The 14641-nt window shown below is 37.1% G+C and overlaps 4 protein-coding genes across 4 annotated transcripts; 3 read left to right on the plus strand and 1 right to left on the minus strand.

Annotated features, from left to right (window-relative positions):
• Positions 1-5065: 5065 nt before the first annotated feature.
• LOC109161478 (anti-sigma-I factor RsgI6) lies at positions 5066-7804 on the plus strand. The gene is made up of 7 exons (XM_019309893.1): positions 5066-5332; positions 5432-5466; positions 5567-5723; positions 5850-6022; positions 6247-6348; positions 6422-6568; positions 6676-7804. Exons 1-7 carry the CDS (start codon positions 5251-5253, stop codon positions 7648-7650), a joined length of 1671 nt encoding a protein of 556 aa, XP_019165438.1. The 5' UTR covers positions 5066-5250; the 3' UTR covers positions 7651-7804.
• A 570-nt stretch (positions 7805-8374) lies between these two features.
• Positions 8375-10289, plus strand: LOC109161480 (protein NUCLEAR FUSION DEFECTIVE 4-like). Its single transcript, XM_019309894.1, has 2 exons — positions 8375-9597; positions 9687-10289. The coding sequence occupies exons 1-2, from the start codon at positions 8459-8461 to the stop codon at positions 10138-10140; spliced, it is 1593 nt and encodes a 530-aa protein (XP_019165439.1). The 5' UTR covers positions 8375-8458; the 3' UTR covers positions 10141-10289.
• A 192-nt stretch (positions 10290-10481) lies between these two features.
• On the plus strand, positions 10482-12381 carry LOC109161257 (anti-sigma-I factor RsgI6-like). Its single transcript, XM_019309580.1, has 5 exons — positions 10482-10589; positions 10687-10788; positions 10869-11015; positions 11087-11725; positions 11795-12381. The coding sequence occupies exons 1-5, from the start codon at positions 10482-10484 to the stop codon at positions 12134-12136; spliced, it is 1338 nt and encodes a 445-aa protein (XP_019165125.1). The 3' UTR covers positions 12137-12381.
• Positions 12352-14086, minus strand: LOC109161481 (thaumatin-like protein 1). Its single transcript, XM_019309895.1, has 3 exons — positions 13834-14086; positions 13003-13672; positions 12352-12883 (listed from the first exon to the last, which is right to left on the minus strand). Exons 1-3 carry the CDS (start codon positions 13910-13912, stop codon positions 12514-12516), a joined length of 1119 nt encoding a protein of 372 aa, XP_019165440.1. The 5' UTR covers positions 13913-14086; the 3' UTR covers positions 12352-12513.
• Between the last annotated feature and the right edge of the window lie 555 nt (positions 14087-14641).

Genomic DNA, 14641 nt, shown 5'->3' on the forward strand with positions numbered 1-14641 from the left:
AATAAATGATTTCAAAATAAAATTAATATACATTACAAATAAATATAGCATGATTAGATTTAATTTAATTAGTTTTAATTTCTTTAATAAAATCATTTTTCTTTATCAGTTTTTTATGGGAGATTAATGGAGTGTTTGGGTTGCTAAAAAATATTTTTAAAATAAAAATAATTTAAAATTTTTTCAACCCATAAACATGTGCAAATTTTATATTTTAAAAAAGATATAATTTGATAAATATTATAAATTAATTATTGCAATATCATTTATGTTTACCATGCGAATAATTAATGAAAAAATAAATAATTCAAATATACTATTAATAAAATTAAAATCCTCATTTTCAACATTTCCGCCCAAATTAATATGAATATTAATTAAATAGTAAAAAATTAATAAAGCTTAATTGGTGACAATAATATTTCTAATTGAGTAATTGACTAATTAACTACAATGAAAAAATAAATTGTCATGATCATTGCATTTTAATTTTTTTTTTTTAAAAAAAAGGAACAAAAATTAAAAATTAGACGGAAATATTTCAATAATATTATACATCATCAATAGGAAATGCATATTTTAAAGTTTAAACAATATAAAGGTAAATTAAAAATATAACGGAAATATTTCAATAAAAATATTATACATCATTTTAAAATGGAACGGAAATTAGGTAAAAATATCACTGCATCTAATAGTCTAATTGACTAATTGACTAAAAAAAAAAGAATAATTGGCTGAAAATGAATCTGGTATTACTAATTGACTGAAAATATAAAAAGGATCACTAATTGGAATTGACTGATGTTCTACCATTATATATTTTCACCCGAGTCATCCATCCTGATGGACTGAAGGTGTTAGCTCTAGACGAAGATGGACAAGATTGTGTTGCTATTACCAATGTTGTCTATAAAGATGTTTCAATAATGTGTAAATACAATCGGTGATATTCTATTTTTTTAATGGCAAAATTGCTATATATCTAGACAAAAAATATATTTTTCATACAAATGAATTAGGATATCAATTCATTTTTATAACTGAGTTGCTAAAGAACGAGCACATTTGCCTAATTTATAAAAATACTGAACAATGATAAATAAAATCTCCAAAGCTACAACACCGCGTGCGTACATCTACACATTAGCTATTAATTTGAGCAATTATTTGCTCAAATTCAAACAATGATAACATCAAACACAAAGGATCCAAACCATACCTTCAAGTGCACTATATAATATTTGATGTTATAATTTAAATAATTATATATCGATCCAAATATTCTTAATATATTACAACAAATTCATTCCCTGCATCGTATGGGTGAAAATACTAATAATAGTAATAATCCAAACAAAACTAAATACAAAATAAAATTAAAATTAACCAAAAAAAAAAAGGAGAAGAAGAAGAAGACAAAGGGGAGCCACGAGCTCCCTTTGTAAATGATGTGAGATCATTTTAATCCCACATTGAAAATGTTTGAAAAGAGGAGCTCTTGAGCTCTTCTATATAAGAGGTACAAACATAATTGTTTGTCCATCAATGTGGCAAGTATTGAGAAGTCAAAATGTTCATATTTAAGAAACCTTAGCGTTTTTTTTTTCTTTTTAGTTTTTCATTATTTATTTATTTATTATTTATTTATTTATTATTAGTGGGGTTTGGGAAAGATTAACTCAAAATGTATGTGTTGTTTTAGTTTTTAGCAGTTTGGAGCGAGCAAATTACTGAGTTATTAAATAATATTTTGGTGTTTTGATTAAAGATAAATTGTTAAAATAGCGAATTTGTTAAAATTTTGACGAAATTGTCAATAATCAAATAATAATAATAATAATAATAATAATAATAATAATAATAATAATAATAATAATTATAATAATAATAATAATAATAATAATAATAATAATAATAATAATAATAGTAGTAGTAGTAGTAAAAATCCAAACAAAACGATATACAAAATAAAATTAAAAAAAAAAAAAAAAAAAAAAGACAAAAGGGAACCCATGGCTCCCTTTGTAAATGATGTGCGATCATTTTGATCACCAGCTCCTCTTACCAACATAATTGCTTGCCCATCAATGTCGACAAGTACTGAGAAGTCTAAAGTTTTTTTTTTGTTTTTTTTTTTTGTTTTTTTTTTTTGTTGAGAAGTAAAGGAAAATTAAAAATGGAAAGGAAATATTCAATAATAATATTTTTACATCAACAAATAGTAAATGCATATTTTAAAAAATAGTAAAGGTAAATTAAAAATGAAACGAAAATATTTCATTAATAATATTCTACATCATCAAATTAAAATGGAACAAAAATTAAGTAAAAACATCACTGCATCTATATTATAATTGACTAATTGATTGAAAATAAAAAAGAATAATTGATTGAAAATGAATTTAATATTACTAATTGACTGAAAATATAAAAGGGAAATGAATATTAATAATTGATTGCAAATAAAAAATAATTCATAATTGACTAAAATAAAAAAAAAGAAATGGTCAGATCATTGCATTTTAATTAAAAATTGAAAGAAAATATTTTAATAATAATATTCTACATTATCAATAGTAAATACATATTTTAAACAATAGTAAAGGTAAATTAAAAATGAAATAGAAATATTTCAATAATAATATCAACATCATCAAATAAAAATGGAATGAAAATTAGGTAAAAATATCATTGCATTTGATATTCTAATTGACTAATTGACTGAAAATATTAAAAAAATAATTAGCTAAAAATGAATATGATATTACTAATTAACTGAAAATATAAAAGGATAACTAATTAAGTGATATTCTACCATTATATATTTTCACCCAGGTAACCCGTCTTGATGGATTGAAAGTGTTAGCTCTAGACGAAGATGAACAAGATTGTGTTGTCACTACCAATGTCGTCTACAAAGAGGTTTCAATAATGTGTAAATATAATCGGTGATATTAAGTTTTTTTTTTTTAAATGAAAAAAATGCTATATATCTTGACAAAAAAAAAAGTATATCTTCCATACAAGTGAATAATGATAGCAATTCATTTCTATAACTGAGTTGTTAGATAACGAGCACATTTGCCTAATTTATGAAAATACTAAACAATGATAAATAAAATCTTCAAAATATAGCACAACATGCGTACATCTAAATATAGCTATCAATTTGAGCAATTATTTGCACAAATTTAATCAATGATAACATCAAAATATATAAACGATCCAAATCATATCTTTAATTGTACTATATTATATTTGACTTTTAAAAAAAAATGACTTTTAATAAATACTAGTAATAAATATAAAAAAAAATGGTAAGTGAAAAGTAATGACTTTTATTACTCATATTATTATGAAGGATTAAAAAATTTGGATCCAATAGTATAGTAAAAAAGAAGTAAATAAAAAAAGAGTTAATACCCAAAATCGTCCTCAATTATAGTGGTTTTTCTCAATTTCGTCCTAAACGACTTTGGTGACCTAATATCGTCCCAGACTTTTGTGTTTCGCTCAATTTAGTCCCAGACGTTTGTGTTTTTGCTCAATTTAGTCCCTCATTTGTTATTCTGTCCATTTGGTGTTAAATAAAGAGACAATTCAGTAATTTTAATATTGGCATCTCTTTGCTCATAGACATGTGAACTGCGAAATTCCTTTTTTTTTTTTTTTTTTTTTTTACGAATTACTCACAGAATTACTCCTAAAACTGTGAATATAAAATTTGATTTGCAGGTCGGGGAGTAATTCTGGGTGTAATTCGTACAAGAAAGAGGAATTTCACACTTCACAAGTTGAAAGTAAAGAGAGATCAATATTGACATTACTGAATTGTCCCTTTATTTAACACCAATTTGATGGAATAACAAATGGAGGACTAAATTGAGCGAAACACAAAAGTCTGGGACGATATTAGGTCACCAAAGTCGTTTAGAACGAAATTAAGAAAAACCATTATAGTCGAGGACGATTTTGGGTATTAACTCAATAAAAAAAATATGATAATTGGTATTAAATAACCTAAAATTTATTTCAGAGCGATATAGGGTATGTTTTTTTAGCATAAAGTATTTTTGGAGGACTATAAGTAGCAAAGTTTGTCTAACTTAGAGTTTTGTTGCTATATAGTTGATTGAAAATACACGCAAGCCAAATGTCGCAATATGACACAAACTTACAAGTTGCCATAATTCTGGTATCATGGATGTCCTAGCCCATGCCTGCGCCGTGGGCTGTGCCCACTTCCATCCGCGTGCCAACTCCGAAAGCCTGCAAACCAAGCAAAGCTGAATAAGACCACAATATAATGTGCTTCCAATCCATTCATTTCCTTCCTAGGTCTTAAGTAGTAATCAAAGCAACTTTTTTTGTTTTTTGTTTTGTTTTTTCCAAAATAAAACTAAAATGTATAGCTGCACAATACCAATAAAGTTGTACTAGTATTACTTACAAAGCAATCGAAAAACACATCAGTAGCGAGGGATGATGGGCACCGGCCTTCAAGCATGGCATGCTACAATATGGTGCCTTTTGTGCCCACATTGCATAGAGATGGAATTAACAAATAGTATAGGACAATTTCAGTCAAGTTAGTCAAACAATTAATTTGGTAATCATAAAATTCAAATTTTCATTTAAGATTACAAAACGAGTTTCACTCATAGTGTACTTTTAATAACAGGCTAACAGCTACATACTTTCCTATCTCGAGATACAACAAAGCATGGCAACTTGGGGAAAATGTGATGTGATGAAGGGTGCTCACACTTCCACATTGCAACAAAAAACCAAAAGGGGATGTATCGGTAGCACAGTAATAATAATAATAAGAGTGAAAGGGTAGGTAACACAAGACTACAAATAAAAAAAAATGGCCTGCATTCACGTGTACAAACCACCGAATTAAAGAGGTTCTGAACTTTACATGACGCTAAACGCCACCAATATCGTACCAGAAACCTGCGAAATAGGTAGCAGCTGGAAAACATTAAATCATGTTGAAAATACAGAACCAAACTACGAAGTATTAATTAAACCATAACAGATGCTGGCCACTATATATCAGACCACCCAGCCAACCTCCTCTTACAGTGCATGTGAACACGGCAATTGTCATTCGGGTACTGACACTGTTTCTCCTGTGATTCCATTACTGGTCAATTTGCACTCGCCCATAACCACACCTTGACTCACTCTTCTATAAAGAAACAGGACTCCACGCCATTCTTTTGATGTAGTTTCTGTTCTATGAAGATGAAAAACACTGCGACTTTACCCTTCTTCTTCTTGTTTTTGGGCTACTTCATCAACCCATCCCTTTCAACTTATGGTATTCTCCCTTTTTTCCTTTTTTTTTTTTTTTTTTTTTTTACTTTGGTTTTATGTTCTTTCATTCTGATTAATTGTCTGTGTGGTCTTTCTGTTGCAGAGGGTCCATTATACGACTCCTCGGCCTACACAGAGGTAGGTATCGGCATTATATTAATGTTTGACAACAGACATTTACAAGGTCAAAATCTTTGTTTTATGGTAATGAGCATTGATTGTGGTGTGAACTGTGCAGTGCAAACAGCATCCAGAGGAGGCATTATACAGTGGAGGAATACTAGGGGGTAAAGTCCCAGAATCCCGACAGGTGATAGGGCTGAATGGAAAGGGAGTTTATACGCCAACATTTCTGCTGCAAGACCTAACCGCGGGCACAATTTATTGTTTTTCCAGTTGAGTTCTATCCCTAATTACCTAATAACTAACTGTTTAACCATTCTTTGTTCAAGATTCAATCTTTCATAGTAACCTTAGCTTAATGAAAAGATGTATGATTGATGTAATTTGGGTTTTGGCAGGTTGGGTCAGAATAGAAAATGCAGATTCTGCTCTCTTAACGGCTAGCCTCATGACTGAAAAGGGGGAACCAGATTGTGTAGGGACTGTTGTTGCTAAGCAAGGTTGCTGGTCTTTTATCAAGGGTGGATTTGTTTTGACTTCACCATCAAACTTATCTCTACTGTACTTTCAGGTACACAATCAAGTTAGAATAATAATAAGACTAAATATGTGATAGTAACATATATATGTCCTATATATTTAAAATACGTGTCTTGGTCCAAATCTGAATTAGTCGATCTGGTGTGATATCAGATGTCATGTCGTAACCAAAAAACTTGGACCACATCTCACCCCTTGTACTGTACACATCATCATATTCTGACGACACACTTATGTTTATCATTTCTTGAACAGAATTCAGGCACAGCAGAAATCAATATAGAGATAGCAAGTGCTTCTTTGCAGCCATTTACTCAGCAGGAATGGAGTTCAAATCAACAAACCAAAATCAACATGGTAAGTCAAATATTCACAGCAGCTAGCCATCCAAATTAATTACCATCTTTAATTTAATTTGGTGTTGGTTCAGGAAAGAAAGCGCGCAGTAACTATCCATGTATCAGACAAACAAGGTGTTAGGCTACAGGATGCAGCGGTAACAATTGAGCAGATTTCGAGAGATTTCCCGTTCGGATCTGCAATAGCCAAGTATATCATTGGAAATTTGCCCTATCAGGTTGTCCAATTAATTAAGAATGATGCCTGCCATTTGTGTTGTGTATTCAACCTCTGATACTATGTAGAATGTTAACCAAATTAATGTTGTCTAGCTTCCTGTTTCAGGACTGGTTCAGTAAGCGGTTTAACACAGCAGTGTTTGAGAATGAGCTGAAGTGGTACACAACAGAACCTGATCCGGGAAAGTTGAATTACACCTTAGCAGATCAGATGCTGAACTTTGTTAGAGAAAACCAGATTATGGTGAGAGGCCACAACATTTTCTGGGAGGATCCGAAGTACACACCAAAATGGGTTCTGAACCTCACAGGTCCAGAGCTGAAATCAGCAGTCCAGTCAAGAATCCAAAGCCTTATGAGCAGATACAGAGGTGAGTTTATCCACTGGGATGTCAGCAACGAAATGCTGCATTTCGATCTGTACGAGCAGCGGCTGGGACCCGACGCCACCTTAGAATTCTTCAAGACAGCACACGAAGCAGACCCACTCGCAACCTTGTTCATGAATGACTTCAATGTGGTGGAAACATGTTCTGATCCCAAGTCCACTGTGGACACATACATCTCTAAGATGAAGGAACTGAAACAAGGCGGAATATCAATGGATGGGATTGGGCTGGAGGGTCATTTCTCAGCTCCCAACCCTCCTCTGATAAGAGCAATTCTTGATAAACTGGCCACACTGAGACTTCCCATTTGGCTCACAGAAATCGACATTAACAAGAAATACGGCCAAGAAACACAGGCAATCTATCTGGAAACAGTTCTGAGAGAAGTTTTTTCACATCCTGCAGTGAGTGGGATAATGCTGTGGACAGCCATAAGCCCAAAAGGATGCTTCCAAATGTGCCTTACTGATAATAACTTGAATAATCTGCCAGCTGGAGATGTTGTGGACAATCTGCTAAAGGAATGGCAAACCCAAACCTTGGAAGGAGGAACAGACGAACATGGTTCTTACAGTTTCATGGGATTCCTAGGTGAATACAAAGTAAGCGTGGAGTACGGTAACAGGACTGCCACTTCAACTTTCTCGCTTAACCGCGGTGAAGAGACCCGACATTTTAGGATTCAACTTTAATATCAAGTATGATCATTGATCATCCACGCAGACATATATATGAACTCAACTGTTACGTTGCGCATTATGTTATATTGTGCACAAACTACTACTCCATTAAGGAATCAACAGACGACTTACAAACAAACTCATAACATGGTCTTTTTGCTTTTTAGTACCGTTTATCTTTGTATGTTTTTTTGCCCAAAAAAATACACAAAAACAAAAGTTGTTTGCAAATTCAAATGCACATAACTACTACATACCAAAAAAAAAAAAGTGCATAGAAACATAATTTACATAATACACATCATCAAATATTCGAAAATAACTGCGAGATTTTCACGTTACCCAAAAAACCCCAGTACATATCATACTGAAGTTGTTGTGATTAGTGAGAATAATTTATCATACTAAGCCCAAGAAACTTATCAGTCGGCCCAATGACTTGTTGGACGGCCTAGCCAATCATTAACCCAATATAAACTGGATTGACTAATATCTCCGACCAAGATACATACGTCATGGTCCTCATGGGTATGGGCGAATTAGCCACGAATATCACTTCATTCTACGTGTAGACTGTAGAGCTTTCCGTTAAAGATGTTTCACGTCATGGATTAGGAAACTTTACAGTACTTTTTTCCTTCGATACAAAAAAAGATATAACAACTACTCTAAATTCAGAAAGAAAATCGAAGCTTAGCTTCTTCCTTGTTCATGAATCTTCAAAATATAAAAGGAATGGAAGGAACTTGAGTTCATTTCTTCAAATTCATCATCTTCTTCAATTCCAAAATTTCCTCTCCGTCGTCTTCGTGCAGATTCAATGGCTTTTCAGGTCTGTTCTGTTTCGCCGGCGGGGAAATGGATGGGCTTTGTGACTGCAGTCTGGGTCCAAGCCATCTCCGGCAACAACTACACCTTCTCCAACTACTCCGACGCCCTCAAAAACCTAATGGCCCTTACTCAACTCCAGCTCAACAACCTCTCTGTCGCTAAAGATGTAGGCAAGGCCTTCGGTCTCCTCGCTGGCCTCGCCTCCGACCGCTTACCCACTCCTGTTATCCTCCTTATTGGCTCCGTCGAGGGGTTTATCGGCTACGGCGTCCAGTGGCTCGTCGTCAGCCGCCGTGTTCAGCCGCTCCCTTACTGGGCCATGTGCATATTCCTCTGTATGGGCGGCAACAGCACTACGTGGATGAACACCGCCGTTCTCGTCACATGCATCCGCAATTTCAGAAGGAGCAGAGGCCCGGTCTCCGGAATCTTGAAAGGCTACGTGGGATTAAGCACCGCTATCTTCACCGACCTCTGCTCGGCTCTGTTCGCCAATGATCCCGCCAAATTCTTGCTCATGCTTGCCGTCATCCCTTTCGTGGTTTGCCTTGTTGCCATTGTTTTCCTCCGAGAGGTTCTGCCGGCGTCTACTCCCACCGTAGAAATAGCCGAAGCCAAATACTTTTGGGTAATCAACGTCGTTGCCGTAGTAATCGCCGTTTACCTCTTAGCGTTTGATTTAACCGGGAGGCACGGCCGTGTGTTTTCGCAAGTCTTTGCTGCGATTCTTTTGATTCTCTTGGCTTCTCCTTTATCAATCCCAGTTTACCTCATGATCGTGAATCGTATTCCGGCCAATCCGACAACAAGTTCTGATTTTGAAAGCAATCCCACCGAGCCGCTACTAACCCAAGAAACTATGGAGGAAAATGACACGGCAGTGGAGAAGAAACCGCCGGTGATCGGAGAAGACCACGATATTTTCGAAGCAATGGCGAGTGCTGATTTTTGGATCTTGTTTATATCGTTTCTTTGCGGAGTGGGGACGGGTTTAACCGTGATGAACAATATGGGGCAGGTTGGTTTGGCTCTTGGATACGCAGACGTCTCCATCTTCGTCTCACTCACCAGCATTTGGGGCTTCTTTGGCCGCATCCTTTCCGGTTCCCTCTCTGAATACTTCATCAAGTAATTAAGTTTAATAATCCTTTAATTTTGAATTAAACTGATCGAGTTTGATCAATGGTAAGAAACAAAGCATTTAATTTCATTTGCAGGAGAGGTGGAATCCCACGGCCTGTCTGGAATGCAGCCTCACAGATTCTAATGGCAGTTGGATACTTCCTGATGGCTATGGCGATGCCGGGCTCACTGTACGTTGGCTCTATAGCAGTTGGGTTTTGCTATGGGATTCGTCTTGCCGTCACAGTTCCGACCGCCTCCGAACTCTTCGGTCTCAAACACTACGGCCTCATCTACAACATCCTAATCCTTAACCTCCCCCTCGGATCCTTCCTCTTCTCTGGTTTGCTTGCTGGATTCTTGTATGATTCCCAGGCTATGAAGACAGCAGGCGGTGGCAACACATGTATAGGCGCACATTGCTACCGGCTCGTGTTTATAGTCATGGCTGTCGCATGTTTTGTCGGGTTTGGGTTAGATGTCCTACTCTCTGTCAGAACCAGGAATCTATATTCCAAGATTCATTTAGCCAGGAATCGTGAAAGCTAGCTAGGAAGCAGAAGATTCCATAGACATTTAATTTGCCAAACAAGACCTGACGCTGCTGCTATGTCCTATATATGAATGTAACTTTTTGTTTGCTGAGAGTTGCAAGACAACCAACCCAGTGTTCAAAATAGACTCATTTCTTGGCTTTATATTATGTGAAAGGAACAATTCCACCAACTAACATTCCAAGTGAATGTTCAAACGTATTTACATTATATTCACGTAAACGTTGTATATATAGTTGTTATGTGATTGATCACTGTCACAGTATAAGCATTCTAGCTAGGTCTCTTTTAAAAGGTTGACAGATTCTCTGTTACAGTTGGCTGATTCTGGGAAGGATGACATGTTTCTTGTTCTTTTGTCTGTTAAAACGCGGATGTTGGTCATTTCTTAAAGGGGGATTTGAGCTCGACTCACCTTCATCGTACACTCTCCTATACTTCCAAGTAAATCATTGATTTCTGCTCCATCTGCTAAAAAGATTATTGCACTCAGAAGGAACTATAGCGGACTAAAAATCTGATCTTTGCTGTTCTGATACAGAATTCAGATGGCAGGGATATGAACATTTCTGTTTCTAGTGCTTCATTGCAACCATTCACTAGAGACCAATGGAGAACAAATCAGCAATACATAATCAACAGTGTAAACGTCTTCTTGTTTGTAAACAAGAAATCCTAAATCTAGTTTGTTTCGTTTGATCTGATCTGGTTTATTGCATGTAGGAAAGGAAGCGCGCTGTGATGATACATGTATCAGATTCAAAGGGAAAGAAGCTGCAAGGAGTATCCATTGTTTTAGAGCAAATTTCCAGGGACTTTCCATTTGGATCAGCTATAACAAAGACAATTCTGGGTAATTTGCCTTACCAGGTTTTACTCCTACAAAACCTTTGTTTTACTCTCAACAAGAACAAGATTTGATGGTTTTCTTTAAATGTCAGCAATGGTTTATCAAGAGGTTCAATACTGCAGTGTTTGAAGATGAACTCAAGTGGTACTCCACAGAGCCTCAGCCAGGGAAGATCAACTACACAATACCAGAAAAAATGATGGATTTTGTGAGAGCAAATCAAATTTCTGCCAGGGGACATAACATCTTCTGGGAAAACCCAATCTTTGTTCCTTCATGGGTTCTCAATTTAACAGACCCTGAACTATCTGCAGCAGTCCAGTCTAGGATACAGACTCTGATGGACAACTTCAAGAATGAATTCATCCATTGGGACGTCGACAATGAAATGCTTCACTACAATTTCTACGAGGAGAGACTCGGCCCCAACGCCAGCCTGGAATTCTTCCAGACAGTGCAGGGAGCAGACCCTCTTGCCAAACTATTCGTCAATGACTATAATGTTGTTGAAAGTTGTCATGACATGAACTCATCAGTCGAGGCTTATATCGCGAAACTAAGTGAGCTCCAACAAGGTGGAGTCACCATGGCCGGAATTGGACTTGAAGGCCACTTCACTGTACCAAACCCTCCCCTCATTAGAGCTGCATTAGACAAACTGGCAACTCTAAACATCCCTATTTGGCTTACAGAAGTTGATATCAGTAAAACCCTGGATGAACAAACTCAGGTCAGGTTCCTCGTGATTCAAGTTTATGTTAGTTTATAACAGTATCTAACATTCCTTTCTTTGATGCAGGCTAAGTATTTAGAACTAGTGTTGAGAGAAGGATTTTCTCATCCCGCCATCAATGGGATCTTGCTCTGGACTGCCCTACATCCTTATGGATGTTACCGGATGTGCCTAACGGATCAAGATTTCCGAAACCTCCCTGCCGGAGACGTAGTGGATGAACTCTTGAAAGAATGGCAAACTGAAAAAATGGAGGGCCAAATAGATACTCATGGAAGTTTCAGCTTTTATGGGTTTCTAGGTGAATATAAGCTCACTGTCAATTATGGGAACACAACTGCCAATTCTACATTCTCACTCTGCCGGGCCGATGAAACCAGGCATTTGTATATATCATTACAGAATTGACAAAAACAAAAAAAGATGACACAAAGAAAAAACATAGGAAATCTTTCTTTAATTTCTCGCATTATCCGACCCACCGCACCAGACAACATTAATATTAAAAGCATGCTTGCAATTTCCGCAAAGGCAGCCCAAATGTTTTCTAAAGATGTTGCCAACCCACTAAATCTCTAGTCTGTCTGTCGTCTTTAACAAAGAAAGCTTTTTTTTTTTTTTTGAGGAGCAAGCTTGACATTCACAAAATACTGAGAAACCAAGAGAAAATGCATTGCTGCCATTACATATACACAATTAAAGAAGAAATAGCAAAGTACTGATACAGGAATATCAACCCAGATCTTCATACATACTGCTACAACTGAAGTCTGCAAAACTTCATATTACCATTGGATAAACAACAATGCAAATGCAATGGCACCATAATAGTAATACAATAATAATGTGTTGGTAGCCAAAACCCTAGTTGAGTCACCCATGGCTAAACCAGCTAAATATGACCCATCAGCCAACATGGCCTCGGAACCCGACCCGGATCCAGCTGTGGTTGTAGTTGTGGCGGTGTAACTAGTTCCTGTTTGTCCATCCATTCCTGACCCATCATACTCTATCCCCATACCTGTCCCGGCCACCATTGTCCCTGGCTCTGTTTCCGGGTCCATGATTCCAGACCCGGACCCGGACCCGCTCATGGACCCACCACTTCCGGTTGTCGGCGTCACTTGTGTTGTTGTGTCTTTTGATGATTTTTGACTGTGTATGGGTCAAAAACATCATGTCATTAGCTCATGTGGTTCCCCATTCCATATTACTGTATATGCTAAAATAAAAAAAATTTGATAAATAAATCATGAGTTTTATTTATTTTTTACCTTGGGAGGGAAGGACAAAACGTCACCGTATAATCTGCGCCGCTGCACGTGAAAGTACTGGTGGGATCATCATAGGCGTAGCTGTAGGACCTGGGGCAGGCAGACTTGAACATTTGGGAGTACACCGACGGTTTGCAGGTGGTGGGTGTGCTGTACGCGCCGCTGCAGCAGTACTCCGGCTTCGAGAATGCCTCGCACGCGCTCCGGCACCCCTCGCCGTCGCCCATTTTCAGCTCGGATGGGCAGATTTGGTTCAGATCCGTGACGCAGCCCGTGGTGGCGCACATACCCGACCCGCCGGAAGCTTCTATGACCAACGGCATGTTGTAGCCGTCTACCAGGCTGACATCGTAGAAGTCTTGCCCGCCGGTGCCAAGTGTGATCTCTGCCAGAGTGGCCGGCGGTGCAGCTCCGGCACCGTTGCATTCCACCTGACCCGACGCACAGTCCCCTGTTCCGCAAGAACCAGAGCCGGAGTCATCAAATTTGCATCCTGTCCGGCCCCAGAACCTGCCGGACCACCCAGTGGGTGCCATTATTGTGCGTGAAGACCCCTTTGATAGCTCAAACCCAGTGCTTTCTAGGCTGGGGCTCCCGGCATTTGCTAAAATCCCAGGCCATACCGTACTTCCACATTTGTTCACAAAGGTAAATGTAGCCCCTAAACCACCTGAAAATCAAGAACATCAAAAACCTCAGCTTTAGCATCTAAAACTTGATAAATGCAACATAAAAACAAGAAACCACAGTGTTGAGACTACATGGTAAGCTCACATGTCTACATAAAACAACAAAAAGCTCGAGAACCAACCAAAAAGATGGCGTTTTTACCTCTAGAAAGTAGGAGCAGAGTGAGAGTGAAGCTGAGAATGCCAAGTGGGGAAGAGGATGGAGACGAATGCAGATCCATGAGAGGCTATTTTGGTTACTAAATCTACAGTTTCTTTCGTCTCCTTGCTTCCTCTACCTTCAGGTCCCAAGAAGCATAGGTTGGAATGGTGAAAAGGCAGGGAGGGGGTTATGAAGATAGCTGTTATGTTAAACTTAGGGTGCCATTATCCTCGTAAAAACAAGAAATCGTATTAAAAATACTACAAAACACCCTAATGTAGGACACTTTATTTTAGGGTTAAAGCCATCATATTCATGGGACCAGCTTGAAAACGGCGTTTTGACCCCCCCATGCCCCATGGTAAAAACAACATTACCCATTACGGATTCAGGCCTCCATTTTGGGCCTTCTATTACTGTTAGCAACACTCGAGAAATTAGGTGAATAACACCATTCTCAGAAATTATTCCAAGGATCATGTTGACAATACGTACGTTTAGTTACTATGAAATTGCCTACTCTATAACCCATCACAATCAAAGGGTGAGATATTTGCTCATAATCCATGGAGAAGATAAAAATCACTAGTTATCTGACAATTTTTAGATTAGAATGAAATTTAGAGGTGATTGGTCAAACCAATTGAGCTATCTGCAATTGTTGGTAAAGCTATGAATGCAGTTCAACCTAACGCCATTCCTCTCTGTAAGTTAGAATTAGAGAGATGCAAGCAAACCATTGAATGCTGTAGATCTGATCTGAGCAAAGGATTTAATAAGGGATGCGTGGAAGAAATGTGTATGAAGG

This window comes from Ipomoea nil, unplaced genomic scaffold, assembly GCF_001879475.1.
Source record: "Ipomoea nil cultivar Tokyo-kokei standard unplaced genomic scaffold, Asagao_1.1 scaffold2922, whole genome shotgun sequence".
NCBI classification, from domain to species: domain Eukaryota; kingdom Viridiplantae; phylum Streptophyta; class Magnoliopsida; order Solanales; family Convolvulaceae; genus Ipomoea; species Ipomoea nil.

Bases quoted from the DNA above. Each gene is read 5' to 3' on its own strand.
- LOC109161478 (XM_019309893.1), top strand. From the start codon at position 5,251: ATGAAGATGAAAAACACTGCGACTTTACCCTTCTTCTTCTTGTTTTTG. The intron at 5,724-5,849 runs GTTGAGTTCTAT...GGGTTTTGGCAG, and splicing joins CACAATTTATTGTTTTTCCA to GTTGGGTCAGAATAGAAAAT. The intron at 6,023-6,246 runs GTACACAATCAA...TTTCTTGAACAG, and splicing joins TATCTCTACTGTACTTTCAG to AATTCAGGCACAGCAGAAAT.
- LOC109161480 (XM_019309894.1), top strand. From the start codon at position 8,459: ATGGCTTTTCAGGTCTGTTCTGTTTCGCCGGCGGGGAAATGGATGGGC. The intron at 9,598-9,686 runs GTAATTAAGTTT...TTTCATTTGCAG, and splicing joins CTCTCTGAATACTTCATCAA to GAGAGGTGGAATCCCACGGC.
- LOC109161257 (XM_019309580.1), top strand. From the start codon at position 10,482: ATGACATGTTTCTTGTTCTTTTGTCTGTTAAAACGCGGATGTTGGTCA. The intron at 10,590-10,686 runs GTAAATCATTGA...GTTCTGATACAG, and splicing joins ACACTCTCCTATACTTCCAA to AATTCAGATGGCAGGGATAT. The intron at 11,726-11,794 runs GTCAGGTTCCTC...TCTTTGATGCAG, and splicing joins CCCTGGATGAACAAACTCAG to GCTAAGTATTTAGAACTAGT.
- LOC109161481 (XM_019309895.1), bottom strand. From the start codon at position 13,912: ATGGATCTGCATTCGTCTCCATCCTCTTCCCCACTTGGCATTCTCAGC. The intron at 13,673-13,833 runs GTAAAAACGCCA...CTTGATTTTCAG, and splicing joins TCTGCTCCTACTTTCTAGAG to GTGGTTTAGGGGCTACATTT. The intron at 12,884-13,002 runs GTAAAAAATAAA...ACCCATACACAG, and splicing joins TTTTGTCCTTCCCTCCCAAG to TCAAAAATCATCAAAAGACA.